The following is a 20,125-nucleotide window of genomic DNA, read 5'->3' as shown; positions in this document are numbered from 1 at the left end:
TTGCACTGGATCTTTTTACCGAGGTATTACTTCCTCTGGATTAAATATCCTTTTACACTTACGCAGTGTTGTAATACTATAGTTGTTTAAAAACTTTTATAAGCAAGTCAAAAATTAATCGGGGAATGGTGATATATATACTCTTCAAAAAAAAGAAACTTGACACTGACTTTCAAAATGTAATATAATGCTATTGTTTCAAAATAGGACACAGAAACCATAATTGAAACACTGCTTGAAGATCAATGTACACAATGTTCAAAACATTAATCGTGTCACCTAGACAGACACACGTACACGATACAGTTAATGTCACAGGGGTACAGAAAATGTCAGTATCGGTTGTGCCCACCATGTGCATCAATCACCGCTTGACACCGACGACCCATAGATGCAATCAAGTTGTCAATAACACGCTGTTGCATGTGCTGCCATTCATGCTGAAGTGCACCAAGAAGCGCCGGAAGTGTTTGGGGCGGTGGATTCCCTCTGCGAACGCGTCGATCAAACTCGTCCCACAGATGCTCAATCGGGGACAAATCTGGTGACCGGGCTGGCCAAAGTAATGTCTGGATGTTGTTGTGCTGTAAAAAGTCCTGACAAACGCGTGCAATATGCGTTCGAGTGTTGTCCTGCTGGAACTGTCCGCCATGAACGTTGACGTGAGGAAGAACGTACGGCTGTAGGATCAAGTCTCTGTAACGCACACCTGTCAATGCACCTGTCACATGCACGAGAGGCGTCCTACCACCGTGATGAATTCCGGCCCATACCATGACACTCCCGCCGCCAAATGGGACAAACTGTTGCACACAGTTGGGGGCGTAACGTTCACCCCGACGTCTGTAGACACGTTGCGCCCATCAGCACGTGTGAGTAGAAAACGGGACTCGTCAGTAAACAGTACATTTCTCCACCTTGCACGTGCCCATCTAACCCTCTGTTGGCACCAAAGCGGACGGTCTGCCAGATGACGTGGGGTCAATACATGACGTCGAACAGTTCTTCGTGCTAAAAGTTTGATCTGATATTCTGCGTACCCCAGGGATCTGTGTGGTTGTAGACGTGGCTGTGTTAGTCCGGTCTCGGAGATGTCGAAGCCGGATGTATCGATCTTGTGCTTGGGTTGTCACCCTTGGTCTTCCTGACCTTGGTCTGTCCTCAACTCTGTTGGTGTTGATGTATCGGGTCCACAGTGCGGAGATTGTCTGTCTGGATACGCCAAAGTGCCTGGCCACTTCTTGCTGAGTTGCTCCAGCTTGTAATCTCCCAATGGCGTTGTTCCGTTGAGCTGCATTCAGTCTTGGCATTCTGTCACCGCCTCTACTCTCGTTATTAGGACTGTATGAACAGCCGTTGATGTGGATTTTTATACCCATTCAGCAGGGGGGCCTGCAAGCCTAAATGCAGGATCCTGTGCTGCACGTTTTTTACAGGCGGTTGCGTTTGGATGAAGCTGTAAAATTGATCCCCAAACGCTACGTTTATGTGCTTTGCATGTGTTTTCGCGAATTAAAGACACATCATCTTTCTGTTGACTTAATTGGTTCTCATTTAATGTAATTATTTTAGATATTTGGCAAAAAGTGGTTTTACATCTATGTCCAGTTTCTTTTTTTGAAGAGTATATTTTGCGTATTTCGCAGTTAATATATATACTCAACAACAAAAGTTCCTATGACACCAATATTTTAGTGTAACGCGTAACCAATAATCGACAAGACAATTGGATTCGAACAACACACCTACGAAATCGATTCCAGCCAGCAACAGTGACTGCAAGAAGCATCCATGGCCTTCGACGAATATCTTCACAAACCGTACGTCGCCGCCTCAGATGTGCAGGGATTGTCGCCAGAAGACCCGCCAGACGTGACATTTTGACGGAAAACCACCGTCAAGCACGTCTACAGTGGTGCAGACAGCGTCTACGCTGGACGACCATGCAGTGGGGACAAGTTCTATTCACTGACGAGTCTCGTTTTCACCTCAGCCACAGCGATGGACAGAATTCGAGACGGATACCGACGTCCGTTTTTGCGTCGTCATGGCCCAGGCATTACCTTTCAACATGACAACGCCCGGCCTCGCATTGCCCGACTTGTTCAGGATTCCCTTCAACAAAACTACGTGAATGTCATCCCCTGGCCGGCTCGCTCCCCTGATCTCTCACCAATCGAGCACACTTGGTTTAGATGGATCGGCGCCTTCGACGTCAACCACGTGTTCCACAGACACTCCAGGAACTTCGAAACATGCTCCAGCAGATATTGACAGATATCCCACAGGACTTTATGCGACGCCTGGTCCATTCCATGAGACGAAGATGTGTTGCTTGCATCGCAACCAGAGGTGGACACACACGCTATTGATTTGTCAATTGACATTTTGGCATGTTCATGTTTTATATGAAATCACGCATTTTCTGAAGTCAGTATGGCAAATTAAACCATTTGAACACATACAGGAGTCTTTTATCTGTTGCAAACCGAAATCATTTCAGATTTGGTAAAAAACATAACTTTGCATTAAATCTTATTCAATGTCACAGGAACTTTTGTTGTTCAGTATATGTGAAATTCGGGATAGGACATTTAGGCAGGAAAGAGGCATTCCAACTGGCACTACTTGTGCTCCCCTTGTCATCTGTTTCTTCATGCATCATGAATTGGAATTTCTGAGCAAGTCAAATAATTTTGAACGCGACGTTGAACCTCAACTTATCTTTATGTCGAGAAAATTTCCAGCAGCTTCGGCCTCCGGTCTACACTTCACAACCTTTGAGGCACAATCAAGATAGTTCTTTCCTACGATGATTTCAAACAGCGTCATGTGACTCTTGCTGAAAAGTTGTTTGATCAGTGTTACAACATGCAAACCTCAGGTTAGGCTTTTAAAAATGTTTATGGTAGGCATATGGAGGATATTTCAAAGTTTGAATCACATTTGTGTTTGATCAAGATTTTGTGACCTTTCGCCTTTCACCATTTGTCACCATTTTGGCGAAAACCTAGTGTCATCACTGATTTACAGTGATCCATTTTCATCGCTATTTTGCCTTTTACTTTTATGGAATTTGTTTCGGTGTATAATCAAGACTGGTTATTCTCTGGCGTTGAGGGGCGGCCGGGTAGCCTGGTGGTTAAAGCGTTAGCTCGTCACGCCGAAGAACCGGGTTCGAGTCCCGACATGGGTACAATGTGTGAAGCCCATTTCTGGTGTCCCCCGCCGTGATATTGCTGGATTATTGCTAAAAGCGGCGTAAAACCTCACTCACTCACTCACTCTGGCGTTGACGTTTAATATTTATGCTTATAGAAATAGCTTTGTGGCTATGACTTCATAAGCCTGATAGAGATTCAACATGTATCGATTTCTTTGTTCCATTGATGCCTGTATTTAATCTTTATAAAATAATATCTGCTTATAATTGTCATTAGTTTCCATTTGCTATAATTTCCACCACTGTTCTGGGGATTGGACGTAGTCAATTTTTCTCTAAGGGCCAAAGATGAAAACAAACAGCCTACACTTCCAGTCTGATGACATCACTTCCGTTTTAGACAGACCCATGGCTCTAGCCAACGCTATATGGACTTCCTGTCTAATGACACCACTTCCGGTTGGGGATGTCAGAACAGTGCTGTGGTGGCGGTGGTTGTTTAAAGCATTCCCGGAATGACCAATCTTATACTAGAAGCATACACCATTAATTATCCGTAAACATCAGCAATGAAACATCAATCTTTTCCATCTTCTGACCAAATCAGTTTCACATGCCTGCCGTTCCTATTTCAGGCAATCTCGCGTTTAATCGCCGTGCTTTCCAGCAACGCAAACAGGAAACGAGAGTTTGAGGACAGTGGTTCAACAGCATCAGCCGGGACTAATAACAAGAAGGGTGTCTGTGTCTGTGTCTGTGTCTTCGTATGTGTCTGTGTCTGTATGGCGCTGACACGAAGGAACCAATCATTACATCAACACTGGATCTCAATGAGAATTCGTACTACATTCAAACAAAAACCATCCTTTGACCACTGACACGCACGTCAAAGTTGGAACTTGACCAGCACTATACGAGGCTAGCTATTACCGCGGCATCGTCTTGGCCGTCTTCGTGGTCAGTGTGTGTCCGTCAATAGGACCACATCGTTATGACTGAACACTCCTTCTGTTGAGGCAATGCCTGATTAACCAATCTCCCTCTTGTCACGCTCCCCCAGAAACAAGTTCAGACATAATATTATGTGCATGTGGTTAACAGTGCAGTATATATTGGTTTACGTACATTTAGTCCATGGTTAGTAAAAACTAGAAAACATTTAAAATAGGCATTCAAGAAGAATGTACATAACCTGAAATTGATATTCCCACACGGTTATAAATTACGGCGAATGATCGAATTGAATATATATATTTCACGACATGACTGAGATGGAGAAAGCTTGACATGTAGGTGAGGTGAAATTGGGTTTAACGTCGCGTCCAAGATAATTGCATTTATATAGCAACGTGCATGGACGTGTGTGTGTGTGGCTGCTTGTACTAGTCCGGACTGATGCCGTTTTATAGTGCTAGCTCACTGAGATACCATGCCGCAGTTTAACGTGAATACCCCACTCAGACACAGTATACTGACTCCGAGCCGACAAGTCCTTGTTTTAGTCCCTTAATGCCGAGCGCCAGAGAGGGTAACAACAAGTACCATCTTTTAACGTCTTTTGGTATGACGCGGCCGGGGATCGAACCCTGTAACAACTAACACCCGATCTACAATATCTCTACAGCAAAGTACAACTACCACATGACTCATAATGTGTCTGTACAACAAGGCCAAGCTACCACCTTACCTGCAATATGTCTATACATCAAGGCCAAGCTACAGCCCTACCTGCAATATGTCTATACAACAAGGCCAAGCTACCACCTTACCTGCAATATGTCTATACATCAAGGCCAATCTACCACCTTACCTGCAATATGTCTATACAACAAGGCCAAGCTATCACCTTGCCTGCAATATGTCTATACAACAAGGCCAAGCTACCACCTTACCTGCAATATGTCTATACAACAAGGCCAAGCTACCACCTTACCTGCAATATGTCTATACAACAAGGCCAAGCTACCACCTTACCTGCAATATGTCCATACAACAAGGCCAAGCTACAGCCTTACCTGCAATATGTCTATACAACAAGGCCAAGCTACCACCTTACCTGCAATATGTCAATACAACAAGGCCAAGCTACCACCTTACCTGCAATATGTCTATACAACAAGGCCAAGCTACCACCTTACCTGCAATATGTCAATACAACAAGGCCAAGGCTACCACCTTACCTGCAATATGTCTATACAACAAGGCCAAGCTACCACCTTACCTGCAATATGTCTATACAACAAGGCCAAGCTATCACCTTGCCTGCAATATGTCCATACAACAAGGCCAAGCTACCACCTTACCTGCAATATGTCTATACAACAAGGCCAAGCTACCACCTTACCTGCAATATGTCCATACAACAAGGCCAAGCTACCACCTTACCTGCAATATGTCTATACAACAAGGCCAAGCTACCACCTTACCTGCAATATGTCTATACAACAAGGCCAAGCTACCACCTTACCTGCAATATGTCCATACAACAAGGCCAAGCTACCACCTTACCTGCAATATGTCTATACAACAAGGCCAAGCTACCACCTTACCTGCAATATGTCTATACAACAAGGCCAAGCTACCACCTTACTTGCAATATGTCTATACAACAAGGCCAAGCTACCACCTTACCTGCAATATCTCCATACAACAAGGCCAAGCTACAGCCTTACCTGCAATATGTCTATACAACAAGGCCAAGCTACAGCCCTACCTGCAATATGTCTATACAACAAGGCCAAGCTACCACCTTACCTGCAATATGTCTATACAACAAGGCCAAGCTACCACCTTACCTGCAATATGTCTATACAACAAGGCCAAGCTACCACCTTACCTGCAATATGTCCATACAACAAGGCCAAGCTACAGCCTTACCTGCAATATGTCTATACAACAAGGCCAAGCTACCACCTTACCTGCAATATGTCCATACAACAAGGCCAAGCTACAGCCTTACCTGCAATATGTCTATACAACAAGGCCAAGCTACCACCTTACCTGCAATATGTCTATACAACAAGGCCAAGCTTCCACCTTACCTGCAATATGTCCATACAACAAGGCCAAGCTACAGCCTTACCTGCAATATGTCTATACAACAAGGCCAAGCTACCACCTTACCTGCAATATGTCCATACAACAAGGCCAAGCTACAGCCTTACCTGCAATATGTCTATACAACAAGGCCAAGCTACCACCTTACCTGCAATATGTCTATACAACAAGGCCAAGCTACCACCTTACCTGCAATATGTCCATACAACAAGGCCAAGCTACAGCCTTACCTGCAATATGTCTATACAACAAGGCCAAGCTACCACCTTACCTGCAATATGTCCATACAACAAGGCCAAGCTACCACCTTACCTGCAATATGTCCATACAACAAGGCCAAGCTACCACCTTACCTGCAATATGTCTATACAACAAGGCCAAGCTACCACCTTACCTGCAATATGTCCATACAACAAGGCCAAGCTACAGCCTTACCTGCAATATGTCTATACAACAAGGCCAAACTACCACCTTACCTGCAATATGTCTATACAACAAGGCCAAGCTACCACCTTACCTGCAATATGTCTATACAACAAGGCCAAGCTACCACCTTACCTGCAATATGTCTATACAACAAGGCCAAGCTACCACCTTACCTGCAATATGTCTATACAACAAGGCCAAGCTACCACCTTACCTGCAGTGTGTCTATACAACAAGGCCAAGCTACCACCTTACCTGCAATATGTCTATACAACAAGGCCAAGCTACCACCTTACCTGCAGTGTGTCTGTGTATTTTTTAATGAGGAAGTTCCTCATGGGAAACTGGAAGGCTCCGATTATTGACGATACCGCCGTCATCACACCAAACAGTTTGCCGAAATGTTGCTGGGGAAAGTGCCTGAAATTCCAGATGCAGAAACAGCAAGTCAGTCCAAAGTTCTACGTGAATAAAAATACTAAATTTATGGTTGGTTTGTTGTTTTACGCCGCATTCAGCAACATTCCAACTATATGACGGTGGTCTGTAAATAACCGAATCTGGACCAGACAATCCAGTGATTGATATCATGAGCATCGATCCACGCAATTGGGATCGATGACATGCTTCAACCAAGTCAGCGAGCCTGACCACCCGATCCCGTTAGTCGCCTCTTACGACAAGTATAGCATGGGTTGCTGAAGACCTATTCTACCCCGGATGTTCACAGGGAGCTAAATGTATGGAATCAAGCCCGCTTTTCATAGACTTACAGTTACGTTGATTCCTAGAATCCAAAACGCAGGAAAACAGACGTCTCGTATTGATTCGAGATATTCAAGTTACTTGCCCAAAGAATATTCATCACCGCTTTGACCGAACAAACGTTGGCCGTATCTATTGAATACTGAACTTATCCAGTCCTCGCATATTGAACTTTTCATTTCTCATTTCGCTAATTTCTAATCTCACAAATAGCAGATAAACATAGCCCAAAGAAATGTACCAAAACATGTTTTTGCCAAGCAGATTGGTTTCCAGACTGAGTATTATCAAACAGAAGCCAGCCCTCATCTGTCTTCACGTGAACTGATGACCTCCCAGTACACTGCATCTGTCCCCAAAACCACCGAGCAAGAAATCAGATGCTCTTTGCAGAGTGCTTTGGAAATTGGTTCATTTTTTAATAAAAAGCTTTCGAATAGAAACAGCTAAATTTAGAAGCAAAGTAATTAAAATTGATTTCAGTATTCATTGAAGCAGGTGTTAGGCTTCAGATTCAATTATGTTGTAATTTTGATGATTAAAATCAATGGTATTCTAAAGCTCCGAGTTCATTTCTTTAAGCAATGAAAATGTGTTTTTCAACATGAGAAGAAAACGTGCATTTTGCAGCGCTTGAAAAGAAGACAAATATTATGCCAGTTTTAAAATAACTAATCTGTTCGACTTAAGGACAAATCCTTATCGAAAAAGTCAGTCTCGAAAACACGGCATAGGTTTACACGGATCCAGGGGCAGGGTGCAGTAGGAAGCAAGTGAATGTCGTCAGTGACAACCAACGACGCAACAGGAGATGTCATCACAAGCCTGGTTCCCTGGGTGTGCTGCGCTGGCGCTGTGTAGCGCCAGCGCAGCACACCCAGGGAGCCAGGCTGATGTCATCACATGCCCAGTCCTGTCACCTATTGGCACATTTGTGACCAACTCGTGTTATTCCGGGACAAGCCGAATAGCGACTCGTGCCCCTCTCGTGGCCATTTTTGCGACCGGGTTCCGTCTTAGCGCAAACGGGCATACCTAAAACAATTGTCAACTTGTTGCGTAATGGTTCACATATATTTCCCCGTATATTATATATATTTCAGATGCAATTTAAAGCACATCTGGACATGCGGATTTATACAGTATGCTTGAACACATTTAATTGTGTCTTGGATATATTTTTAGATGCAAGACAGATGTAAAATCGAAAATTATTTCTGAGGGATTCTTTGACGAAGAAATTGAAATCATACGCGCATTCTCATTGGTTTGTCGTATTTTCGCACATAACATTCATCGACAGGGGGACGAGTCTTCTTGCAGGTTACGGAAAGGGGCGAGTAGTGACGAATGCTATTGGCAGCGTCCACAACTGTATTGTTCAGAAACTAGGTCAGTATCTGTGATATCATTGGTTTGTTTAAATTGATGATCAGGGGCGATCGGGTAGCCTAGTAGTTAAAACGCTCGCTCGCCACGCTCAAGACCCGGGTTCGATTCCCAACATTCGTACAATGTGTGAAGCCCCTTTCTGATGTCCTCCGCAGTGATATTGCTGGTATATTGCTAAAAGCGGCGTAAAAAACATACTCACTCACTTAAATTGGTGATCACTAGGTCATGTAAATAAATCGGTGATTTATTGTTTACAAACAGTGTCATGGGTTTCATGCAACTTTATGCACACTGTGAATGGCATAAAGGACGTGCTCCCCCCTTTCGCGAACACCTGGTGTCATCACTGACTTCAAAGGTCCATTCATATAATTTCCACAGCTATTTGGCCCTATATGCCAAATGGAATCCTTTTCGATGGATAATGTGGTTAACTTCTTGCATTGAAGCTTCATGCTGTTAATACCGTATTCGACATAATAAGCGCCCAGGGCGCTCTCAAAATTAGAAATAGGGGGCTCTTATAAGAATATTATTTTGGTGAAAAACGAACAGAGTTGAAAGATCGTAAATTTCGATGTTTATGCTGACAGTCTGAAATGTTTATATATGACAGATATATTTTTCCAGGATTTAATTTCCCATGATTAAGGATGCATACAACACACGTATTATACGCGAATAAATAAGTCTTGTGTACGTTAAAGGGGTGCTAATTGGGATTGTTCACTAGCCAATATATTAGCAAATATCGATGTGGGCGCTTATTACGTCGAATACGGTATCACGAAACCACATGCAATAAACAAGTCGTGAGGGGTAACAAACGGGATCAAGTGGTCAATTTCGCTGACTTGGTAGATCAATGTCGTCGATCGATGCTCATGATGTCAATCACTGGATTGTCTGTTCAAGACTCGATTATTTACAAACCGCCGTCATATAGCTGAAATAGCTGTAGTTCGGCGTTTAACAACAAACAAAGAAAAAAAATGAAAAAATAACTTACACATGCATGAGGAAAGCACACGTGGTTGTGAGGAGGAACACGCGGTGGAGGAGGTTGAAGAAAAACGAGGCTATGCGGGCTGCTAGTTGATCCGTTACCATGGACGCCACCAGTTCAAACACAGAAAGTGCTGACGTAGTAAACATAACCGGAAGTATATTCTGCATTTGTTGCGTACCAGCAGGAACTCCTGTGGAATAAACCAGTCTGTGAGTACATGATAAGGATGATGATGCGCATAAAAATTTATAATTTTTCTGATGAACTATTTTACTGCTAATGACACACGAACCCAAAAATGTAAAAAAACGTACCTAACTCTCTTCTCCTGTATTTGTCTATCCACAAGCCAGCAACAGGGGAGAGAACCACGGCGAATATTTGCACACTGCCGTAGAGCTGTTCATAGTCTGAAAGGGAGTGAGTGAGTCAGTGAGTGAGTGAGTTGGGTTTAACGCCGCTTTTAACAGCATTCCAGTTATATCACGGCGTGTCAGCTTAATGTGGGTGGAAAGCCCGAAGTGATGCAGGTCTCAGACGTTTACCACTTCGGTGAAACCCACGAGCACGGGTATGGTGCTGACAAACCTAGAAACATAATTGGGGCGAACCGGGATTCGAACCCACAATCATACGTTTCTGGCGTGCCCAAGGGACGCAACTCTGCAAATCGAATCGTGCCCCCGTCTGAAAGGGAAGATATCTTCGCATGACATTTATACAAATAGATGACATAGTTTGATGACACACAATACATCCGGGCCCCGTTTCACAAAGTGAATGTGGTGGTACAACGGTACGAACTATTATTTTCAACACAGACTAACGACAGTCTTGCTATAGGTTCGCTAAGGTCACACAGTTTACCCCCCGATCTTTGACCAAACGGGGATTTCACGTGCAGACCGATTGCGAAGTCGTACAATTCAGTTTCAAGTGGATTGCCTTATGTGCCGTTCCGTGAGCACCGGTGTCTACGCTGGCATTTAATGGTCCATTCATAGAGCGGCTACCGGTAGAGTAGGACATGCTTACCCTTTTCTCTAACACCTGCTGTCATCACTGATTTTCAGTAATCAATTCGTAGCGAGTGAGCGAGTTGGGTTTAACGGCGCTTTTAACAGTATTCCAGTCATATCGCGGCGTGTCAGCTTAATGTGGGAGGCAAACCCGAAGTGATGAAGGTCTGAGACGTTTACCACTTCGGTGAAACCCACGAGCACGGGTACGGTGCTGACAAACTTAGAAACATATTTGGGGCGAACCGGGATTCGAACCCACAATCATAGGTTTCTGGCTTGCCCAAGGGACGCAACTCACCACAGCGAATTGCGGCGCCTTAGACGACTGGGCCACCCGTGCCCCCCTAATCAATTCGTAAAATTGAACCAACTGTTTCGGCAGATACCCAAGACTGATAATTCTCTGGCGTTGACGTTTTATATTTAGAGATGTATAGATATATGAAGGCCCTGATACACATTGGTCGCCAAGGCAACCATATTCCGAAGAAAGTTATTAGCAGATGCTCATGATGTCAGTCACTGGATTATCTGGTCTCGATAATTTACATTCGCCGTTATACAGCTAGAATATTGCGGCGTTAAACAACAAACAAACAACATTCCCAAGATCAATGACAATGAACTTTCAAATGACAATGAATATTTACAGGATCCTGTCAGACGGTAGTTGTACACACAAACCATTTTGAGACTTTGTTGTTTAGTTTTTCCGCTGTATAATGTGAAAAAGCATATTTATTTACACATAACGTTGCCAGATTAAGTCAAAAAAGTAAAAAGTACAATACACTTTTATCCACTTATCCACTGAAAATCTATATTTCAAAAGATCAACATATGATTCGCAATTAAACTGTAACCAGAATATAATTAAATGAAGCCTTTTCCCTAATATTCGAAAGTATAAAGCCAAACAAACAAAGCTAGAAACAGTCATCCAAATACAACGTGATATACAGGTGACACATGCTCACCTTGCCGTACCACCACTTTCATTCGGCTGATTTCGTGTGCCTTTTGAAAGGATCTTGTCGCTTTTATTTGCATAAAAGGAACTGTACAACCTTTCCACTGTGTGCGATACACATGCCCCCAAGAGTGTAAGAATCCTAGAAATGTGGGTTCGAATCCCAGATTCGTTCTATGATCGTGGTTGCGAATCCTTGATTCGCCCAGATTATGCTTTTTGGTTTGTCAGCATCACAGTCATGCACGTGGGCAACCTGACACGGTGTGAAATAACTGCAATACTGTTCAAAACGGCGCTAAACACTCACTCACTTAATTTTTAACTGTCGGGTAAAAAAAAGTATACCCAAGAAATGCAAACGTTATCAGTAGGTTATAACAAATATAAGTCGCCGGAACGCTGCAAACTTAAGTTCCAAAACACAACTAGAATGCCCGTATCCAATACATCAACTCCGTGTTTGTTTCATTTCAGGCCACAGTCAAACATGGGTTGATACTTTCTTTTCCCCCGGCAGATTATTTCATGCAATTTGAAGAAACATTTCACAGATATGACACTTTGTCATTTTGAAACAAACAAAAACACGCACCTGTACACGCGGTTAGAGGAAAATATGACCTGCGGATAATACCGATAATAAACAATATACATATCTGAGTGATTGAGTATTGTTTTCCGCCGCTTTTTGCAATATTCCAGCAATATCACGGCGGGGGGCACCAGAAATGGGCTTCACACATTGTACCTATGTGGGGAATCGAACCCGGGCCTTCGGCGTGACGAGCGAACGCTTTAACCACTAGGCTACCTACCCCACCGCCCATATGCATATTTGCATACAGTAATCTACGTTTATAACGAACACGCTTATAAGAAACTGACGGATATGTTTTGTTGGTCCCTGACATTTACTTTTATCAACGAGTGTTGATATATTTTTCAGTTTGTAGACAGTAGTGAGTAGTGTCTTAAGTGTAAAAAGTAATGCTTACAGCTTCAGTAGCAGAGCTATTAGTGATGTCATCTGATTGTGACGTCATGGTAACAATGACGTCACAATGGTCTGCAAAGCATTGTGATGCATTTAATTGCAGCGATATCTACAGTGTAGATATCGTTTGATCTCACCCAGGCGATATCTCCTGTGGGGGCCAGTTTTGGATGATAAATGCGTATAACGAACTATGGTTATAACGAATAAAATTAGTGGTACCTTTGAATTCGTTATAACCGTAGTTTACTGTATAGGTGTATTAGTTGATTCGTGTTCAATACCGAGACACTATTCACGGACAAGGAAATATCCGATCTTAATTATGAGCATTCCTGAGCACTGACATGGAAGAACTCTTAACACTCTCAGCTGTCGGCGAATTTATACGCCAAGCGCGGGCGACACGAAATACTAACGTGTAGCATGGCGTCAATTACCACTATGCCATCACACGAGTGAAGCAACAATGGTTGGTTTAGCCACAGGGTTGTATGACTCAAAACACTGAGATATATGTGCAGGGTGGTGTGTCTGCAAGCTACAATTACTGTTACTGATCTTGCGTCAAAATAGCTTTGTTAAACTTTGATGTCGCAACAGCCGCGGGCTCCGCACTCGAAGTGGCTGCGAAACAGTAGGCGTTGCTGCATGGAGTTACGCAGCTAAAGATTACAATGGTTAGAGGACCGATTAGGACACTGCAACGGAGGAGGGCGGTGCGGTGGAGCTTTACAAGCACCTTCGGGTGGAAATGATAGACACACTCCCTGTCGAGTCTCTCGCAATGGCCACAAGATACTTTCCAAGATGATAATATTTTGATTCAATATAACACCAATATGGGTTATTTTGAAAATACATCCGATGTTTTCGCAGAGAATACGATAATTGTGTCTGGATGAGACAAAGGACAACTTCGTATACATGTATGACGTATGCATAGGAGTGTATGCCTGCATGCAAGCGGGCGTGTGTTTGCTTGCTTGCGTGTGTGTTTGTGTGCGTGCGTGCGTGCGTGTGTAAAATCGTGTTTGTATGAGTATGTTTGTAGTGTGTGGGGATGTGTTCTTATGTATGATTGGGGGGCACGGGTGGCCCAGTCATCTAAGGCGCCGCGATTCGCTGTGCAGAGTTGCGTCCCTTGGGCACGCCAGAAACCTATGATTGTGGGTTCGAATCCCGGTTCGCCCCGATTATGTTTCTAGGTTTGTCAGCACCATACCCGTGCTCGTGGGTTTCACCGAAGTGGTAAACGTCTGAGACCTGCATCACTTCGGGCTTTCCTCCCACATTAAGCTGACACGCCGTGATATAACTGGAATATTGTTAAAAGCGGCGTTAAACCCAACTCACTCACTCAATTATGTATGATTGTGCGTGCGTGCGTTTTCGCCTGTTCTAGTCTGCATGTTAGTATAAGATATTTGCGGGTTTGCACCAGACAAACCAGTGACTGATAGTCTGAGCATCGTCCAACGCCATCGAGTTACGATGACGCAACCCACAAAGGAACACGCTCAGGTTACAGGGCACCTATTTAAACAGTCTGGAATCAACACGAACAGATCCAATAATTATACAACGTTCCCCTCTGGCAAACTATTCATAGGTTTGATCAACACCGACACCTGACATTTATGTTTGTGTATATATCTCTCCAAAACAGTATCTCACATCAAGTTTCCAATCATGTTTATTGGATATCTAACTAAATATGAGACAATTGTCCTTAATTATTAGAAAAATTCATATTTTGAGCAGAATGGTGTCATACTCAGTCTATCTATTCGTTCTTGAAAGACATCTTCTTTCCCCTTAAATTTAACTGCCAGATGATTAATCCCACGTCTACGTACAAAGTATCAGTTGCAAACCTAAACATTTGAAATGTTTTATGTGAAGAGGTGGGGTAAAATGGGGTTTAAACGTCGTGTTCAAGGTTATTGCATTTAAATAGAGACGGGCGTGCGTGCGCGTGCGTGCGTGCGTGCGTGCGTGCGTGCGTGCGTGCGTGCGTGCGTGCGTGCGTGTGCGTGTGCGTGTGTAATGCTAGTTCGGACCAATGCCGGCTTTATAGTGCTATCCCACTGTGATACCATGCCGCGGTTTCACACGGATACGCTACTCTCCCTACTGTATACACAGTGTACTGACTCCGAGCCGACCAAGCCTTGTTTTACCCCTGTAATGCCGAGCACCAGGCAGGATACCAACAAGTACCATCTTGTAACGTTTGCTATAACACGACCGGGGATCGTACCACCAACATTCCGCTCATGTCAAAACGATTTGAAAGGAATAAGTGAGTGAGTATGGTTTTACGCCGCTTTTAGCAATATTCCAGCAATATCACGGCGGGGGAACACCAGAAATGGGCTTCACACATTGTACCCATGTCGGGAATCGAATCCGGATCTTCAACGTGACGAACGCTTTACCCACTAGGCAACCCGACTGCCCTCGATTTCAAATGGACGAAGTGGACAAATGCCGAACTGTGGGTTCATACCGATTAAGCCCAAAGCATGCATTTATAAGAGATACCTATATGTAGAGGCGGGAACATAAATATGTTGTCCACCGGTTCCTTTGGTGACATGGGTTGGTGTACCGTCTATGTTAGTTTCTCTTCTCGCGGAACATAAACTAACATAGCTGGATAGCTGCACCAACGTCTATCCCGCCCATGTTTATCCCGCCTATGTATATCCCGCCCATGTATATCCCGCCTATGTATATCCCGCCTATGTATATCCCGCCTATGTATATCCCGCCCATGCATATCCCGCCTATGTATATCCCGCCTATGTATATCCCGCCTATGTATATCCCGCCTATGTATATCCCGCCCATGTATATCCCGCCTATGTATATCCCGCCCATGTATATCCCGGTCATGTATATCCCGCTCATGTATATCCCGCCCATGTATATCCCGGTCATGTATATCCCGCCCATGTATATCCCGCCCATGCATATCCCGCTCATGTATATCCCGCCCAGGGTATCCCGCCCAGGTATATCCCGCCCATGCCTATCTCGCCCATGCATATCCTGCCTATGTATATCCCGCCCAGGTATATCCCGCCTATGTATATCCCGCCCATGTATATCCCGGTCATGTATATCCCGCCCATGAATATCCCGGTCATGTATATCCCGCCCAGGGTATCCCGCCCAGGTATATCCCGCCCATGCATATCTCGCCCATGAATATCCTGCCTATGTATATCCCGCCCAGGTATATCCCGCCCATGCATATCTCGCCCATGCATATCCTGCCTATGTATATCCCGTCCAGGTATATCCCGCCCATGCATATCTCGCCCATGCATATCCCGCCCATGTATATCCCGTCCAGGTATATCCCGCCCATGCATATCCCGGTCAGGGTATCCCGCCAATGAATATCCCGCTCATGTATATCCCGCCCATGCATATCCCGCCCAGAGTATCCCGCCCATGTATATCCCGCCCATGTATATCCCGCCCATGTATTTCCCGCCCAGAGTATCCCGCCCAGGTATATCCCGCCCATGCATATCTCGCCCATGAATATCCTGCCTATGTATATCCCGCCCAGGTATATCCCGCCCATGCATATCTCGCCCATGCATATCCTGCCTATGTATATCCCGTCCAGGTATATCCCGCCTATGTATATCCCGCCCATGTATATCCCGCCTATGTATATCCCGCCCATGTATATCCCGGTCATGTATATCCCGCTCATGTATATCCCGCCCATGTATATCCCGGTCATGTATATCCCGCCCATGTATATCCCGCCCATGCATATCCCGCTCATGTATATCCCGCCCAGGGTATCCCGCCCAGGTATATCCCGCCCATGCCTATCTCGCCCATGCATATCCTGCCTATGTATATCCCGCCCAGGTATATCCCGCCTATGTATATCCCGCCCATGTATATCCCGGTCATGTATATCCCGCCCATGAATATCCCGGTCATGTATATCCCGCCCAGGGTATCCCGCCCAGGTATATCCCGCCCATGCATATCTCGCCCATGAATATCCTGCCTATGTATATCCCGCCCAGGTATATCCCGCCCATGCATATCTCGCCCATGCATATCCTGCCTATGTATATCCCGTCCAGGTATATCCCGCCCATGCATATCTCGCCCATGCATATCCCGCCCATGTATATCCCGTCCAGGTATATCCCGCCCATGCATATCCCGGTCAGGGTATCCCGCCAATGAATATCCCGCTCATGTATATCCCGCCCATGCATATCCCGCCCAGAGTATCCCGCCCATGTATATCCCGCCCATGTATATCCCGCCCATGTATTTCCCGCCCAGAGTATCCCGCTCATGCATATCCCGCTCATGTATATCCCGCCCATGTATATCCCGCCCAGGTATATCCTGTTTTTGTATATCCCGCCCAGGTGTATACCGCCCATGTATATCCCGCCAATGAATATCCCGCTCTTGTATATCCCGCCCAGGTATATCCCGCCCGTGTATATCCCGCCCATGTATATCCCACCCATGTATATCCCGCCCATGTTTATCCCGCCAATGAATATCCCGCTCTTGTATATCCCGCCCGTGTATATCCCGCCCATGTATATCCCGCCCATCCCATGTATATCCCGCCCATGTATATCCCGCCCATGCATATCCCGCTCATGTATATCCCGCCCATGTATATCCCGCCCAGGTATATCCTGTTTTTGTATATCCCGCCCATGTATATCCCGCCCATGTATATCCCGCCCATGTATATCCCGCCCATGTATATCCCGCCCATGTATATCCCGCCCGTGTATATCCCGCTCTTGTATATCCCACCCATGTATATCCCGCCCATGCATATCCCGCCAATGAATATCCCGCTCATGTATATCCCGCCCATGTATATCCCGCCCATGCATATCCCGCTCATGTATATCCCGCCCATGTATATCCCGCCCATGCATATCCCGCTCATGTATATCCCACCCAGGTATATCCCGCCCATGTATATCCCGCTCATGTATATCCCGCCCATGTAAATCCCGCCCATGTATATCCCGCCCATGCATATCCCGCTCATGTATAACCCGCCCATGTAAATCCCGCCCAGGGTATTCCGCCCATGCATATCCCGCTCATGTATATCCCACCCATGTATATCCCGCCCATGTATATCCCGCCCATGCATATCCCGCTCATGTTTATCCCGCCCATGTATATCCCGCCCATGTATATCTCGCCCATGCATATCCCGCTCATGTATATCCCGCCCATGTATATCCCGCCCATGCATATCCCGCTCATGTATATCCCACCCATGTATATCCCGCCCATGTATATCCCGCCCATGCATATCCCGCTCATGTATATCCCGCCCATGTATATCCCGCCCATGCATATCCCGCTCATGTATATCCCACCCATGTATATCCCACCCATGTATATCCCGCCCATGTATATCCCGCCCATGCATATCCCGCTCATGTATATCCCACCCATGTATATCCCGCCTATGTATATCCCGCTCATGTATATCCCGCCCATGTATATCCCGCCCATGTAAATCCCGCCTATGTATATCCCGCCTATGTATATCCCGCTCATGTATATCCCGCTCATGTAAATCCCGCCCAGGGTATTCCGCCCATGCATATCCCGCTCATGTATATCCCGCCCATGTATATCCCGCCCATGCATATCCCGCTCATGTATATCCCACCCATGTATATCCCACCCATGTATATCCCGCCCATGTATATCCCGCCCATGCATATCCCGCTCATGTAAATCCCGCCCATGTATATCCCGCCCATGTATATCCCGCCCAGGGTATTCCGCCCATGTATATCCCGCCCATGTATATCCCGCCCAGGTTTATCCCGCCCAGGTATATATATCCTTTCATAGCAATATGATCTGGCAATATCAGTGTTTGGCTATAGAAGGACAGTTTGTCAGTCAAGTCACGTGTAAATGAACCGAGTACAATACCACTGGGTATACAAGCTGTAAACATAAATACGTTCTCCTCTCACAGCAAACTTGCTGAAGGGCACACAGCAATTTCGCCCACTCTGTGCAGTCCACACTTAAATACAAAAGCATTTTTTAAAAACAGTGTAGATTGATTTTCAAATGATATTCAGAAATCAGAAACAGAAACATAATCCTTGCTTGGGTTAACTGATAACGTGAGGATTCTTCATCGTCTGTGATGATCGTGTTTGATGGGGCATCCTTTGATGTTTGATACCTTACATTTCTATATTTTGCACTATATTAAATATTTTTATGACGCTGGACCATAGGTTTAGTTTTACCTTATCACATTACTTTGGTTAACAGGGAGATGGATACAATTCTAAATACACGCAAATAATGCTCATGAAGTTTTACGTTTTCATTTTACAGAATATGTCTGTGCGAGTGATTTCAATACATTGCTAAGTTTGATCTAGTGGTCTAAAAGGTCGGTGCAGTGCAGAGTTGCGCTCGTAAGGTGAGGTGAGGTGAAATTGGTTTTAACGTCGCGTCCAAGATTATTTCACTTATATAGCAACGTGCATGCACGTGTGTGTGTGTGTGGCTGCTTGTACTAGTCCGGACTGATGCCGATTTATAGTGCTAGCTCACTGAGATACCATGCCGCAGTTTAACATGAATACCCAACTCAGACACAGAAAACTGACTCCGAGCCGACCAGTCCTTGTTCTAGCCCCTTAATGCCGAGCGCCAGACAGGGTAACAACAAGTACCATCTTTTAACGTCTTTTGGTATGACGCGGCCGGGGATCGAACCCCGGACCTTCCGCTGTCCGGGCGGACGCTCTACCTCTACACCACGGAGGCGGTCTGCGCTCGTAAGAAGTAAAACGAAAAAAAATGTTTTGTGTATTTGTTCTTTAACGCCGCACTCAGCAATATTCCAGCTATATGACGGCGGTCCGTAAATAATCGAGTCTGGACCAGACAAACGAGTGATTGATATCATGAGCATCGATCTACGCAATTGGGATCGATGACATGCATCAACCAAGTCAGCGAGCCTGACCATCCGATCCCGTTAGTCGCCTTTTACGGCACGCATGGGTTGCTGAAGACCTATTCTACCCCGGATCTTCACGGATCCCACGAAAATGTGATCGCGGGATGATATTCTCAGATTTAAAAGGGGCGGTCGGGTAGCCTAGTGGTTAAAGCGTTCGCTCGTCACGCCGAAGACCCGGGTTCGATTCCCGACATGGATACAATGTGTGAAGCCCATTTCTGGTGTCCCCGGACAGTGACAAAAGTCAATATATTACAACTGAAACTAGTGTCGGTAGTCCTT

At 45.2% G+C, this 20,125-nt stretch overlaps 1 protein-coding gene across 1 annotated transcript in view; it reads right to left on the bottom strand.

Annotated features, from left to right (window-relative positions):
• The window catches only part of LOC124135244 (equilibrative nucleobase transporter 1-like), a 72,337-nt gene that overhangs the window by 2,603 nt on the left and 49,609 nt on the right, over window positions 1–20,125 (bottom strand). The window contains exons 6-8 of the mRNA XM_048395848.1: window positions 10,130–10,225; window positions 9,816–10,005; window positions 6,943–7,066 (exon numbers count right to left, since the gene is read on the bottom strand). Of these exons, the coding sequence (XP_048251805.1) occupies window positions 6,943–7,066; window positions 9,816–10,005; window positions 10,130–10,225 (410 nt within the window). The remainder of the gene's footprint in view (window positions 1–6,942; window positions 7,067–9,815; window positions 10,006–10,129; window positions 10,226–20,125) is intronic.

This window comes from Haliotis rufescens, unplaced genomic scaffold, assembly GCF_023055435.1.
Source record: "Haliotis rufescens isolate VD_foot unplaced genomic scaffold, xgHalRufe1.0.p SCAF_15, whole genome shotgun sequence".
Lineage (NCBI taxonomy): Eukaryota > Metazoa > Mollusca > Gastropoda > Lepetellida > Haliotidae > Haliotis > Haliotis rufescens.
This window is presented reverse-complemented; position numbering and strand designations above follow the sequence as displayed.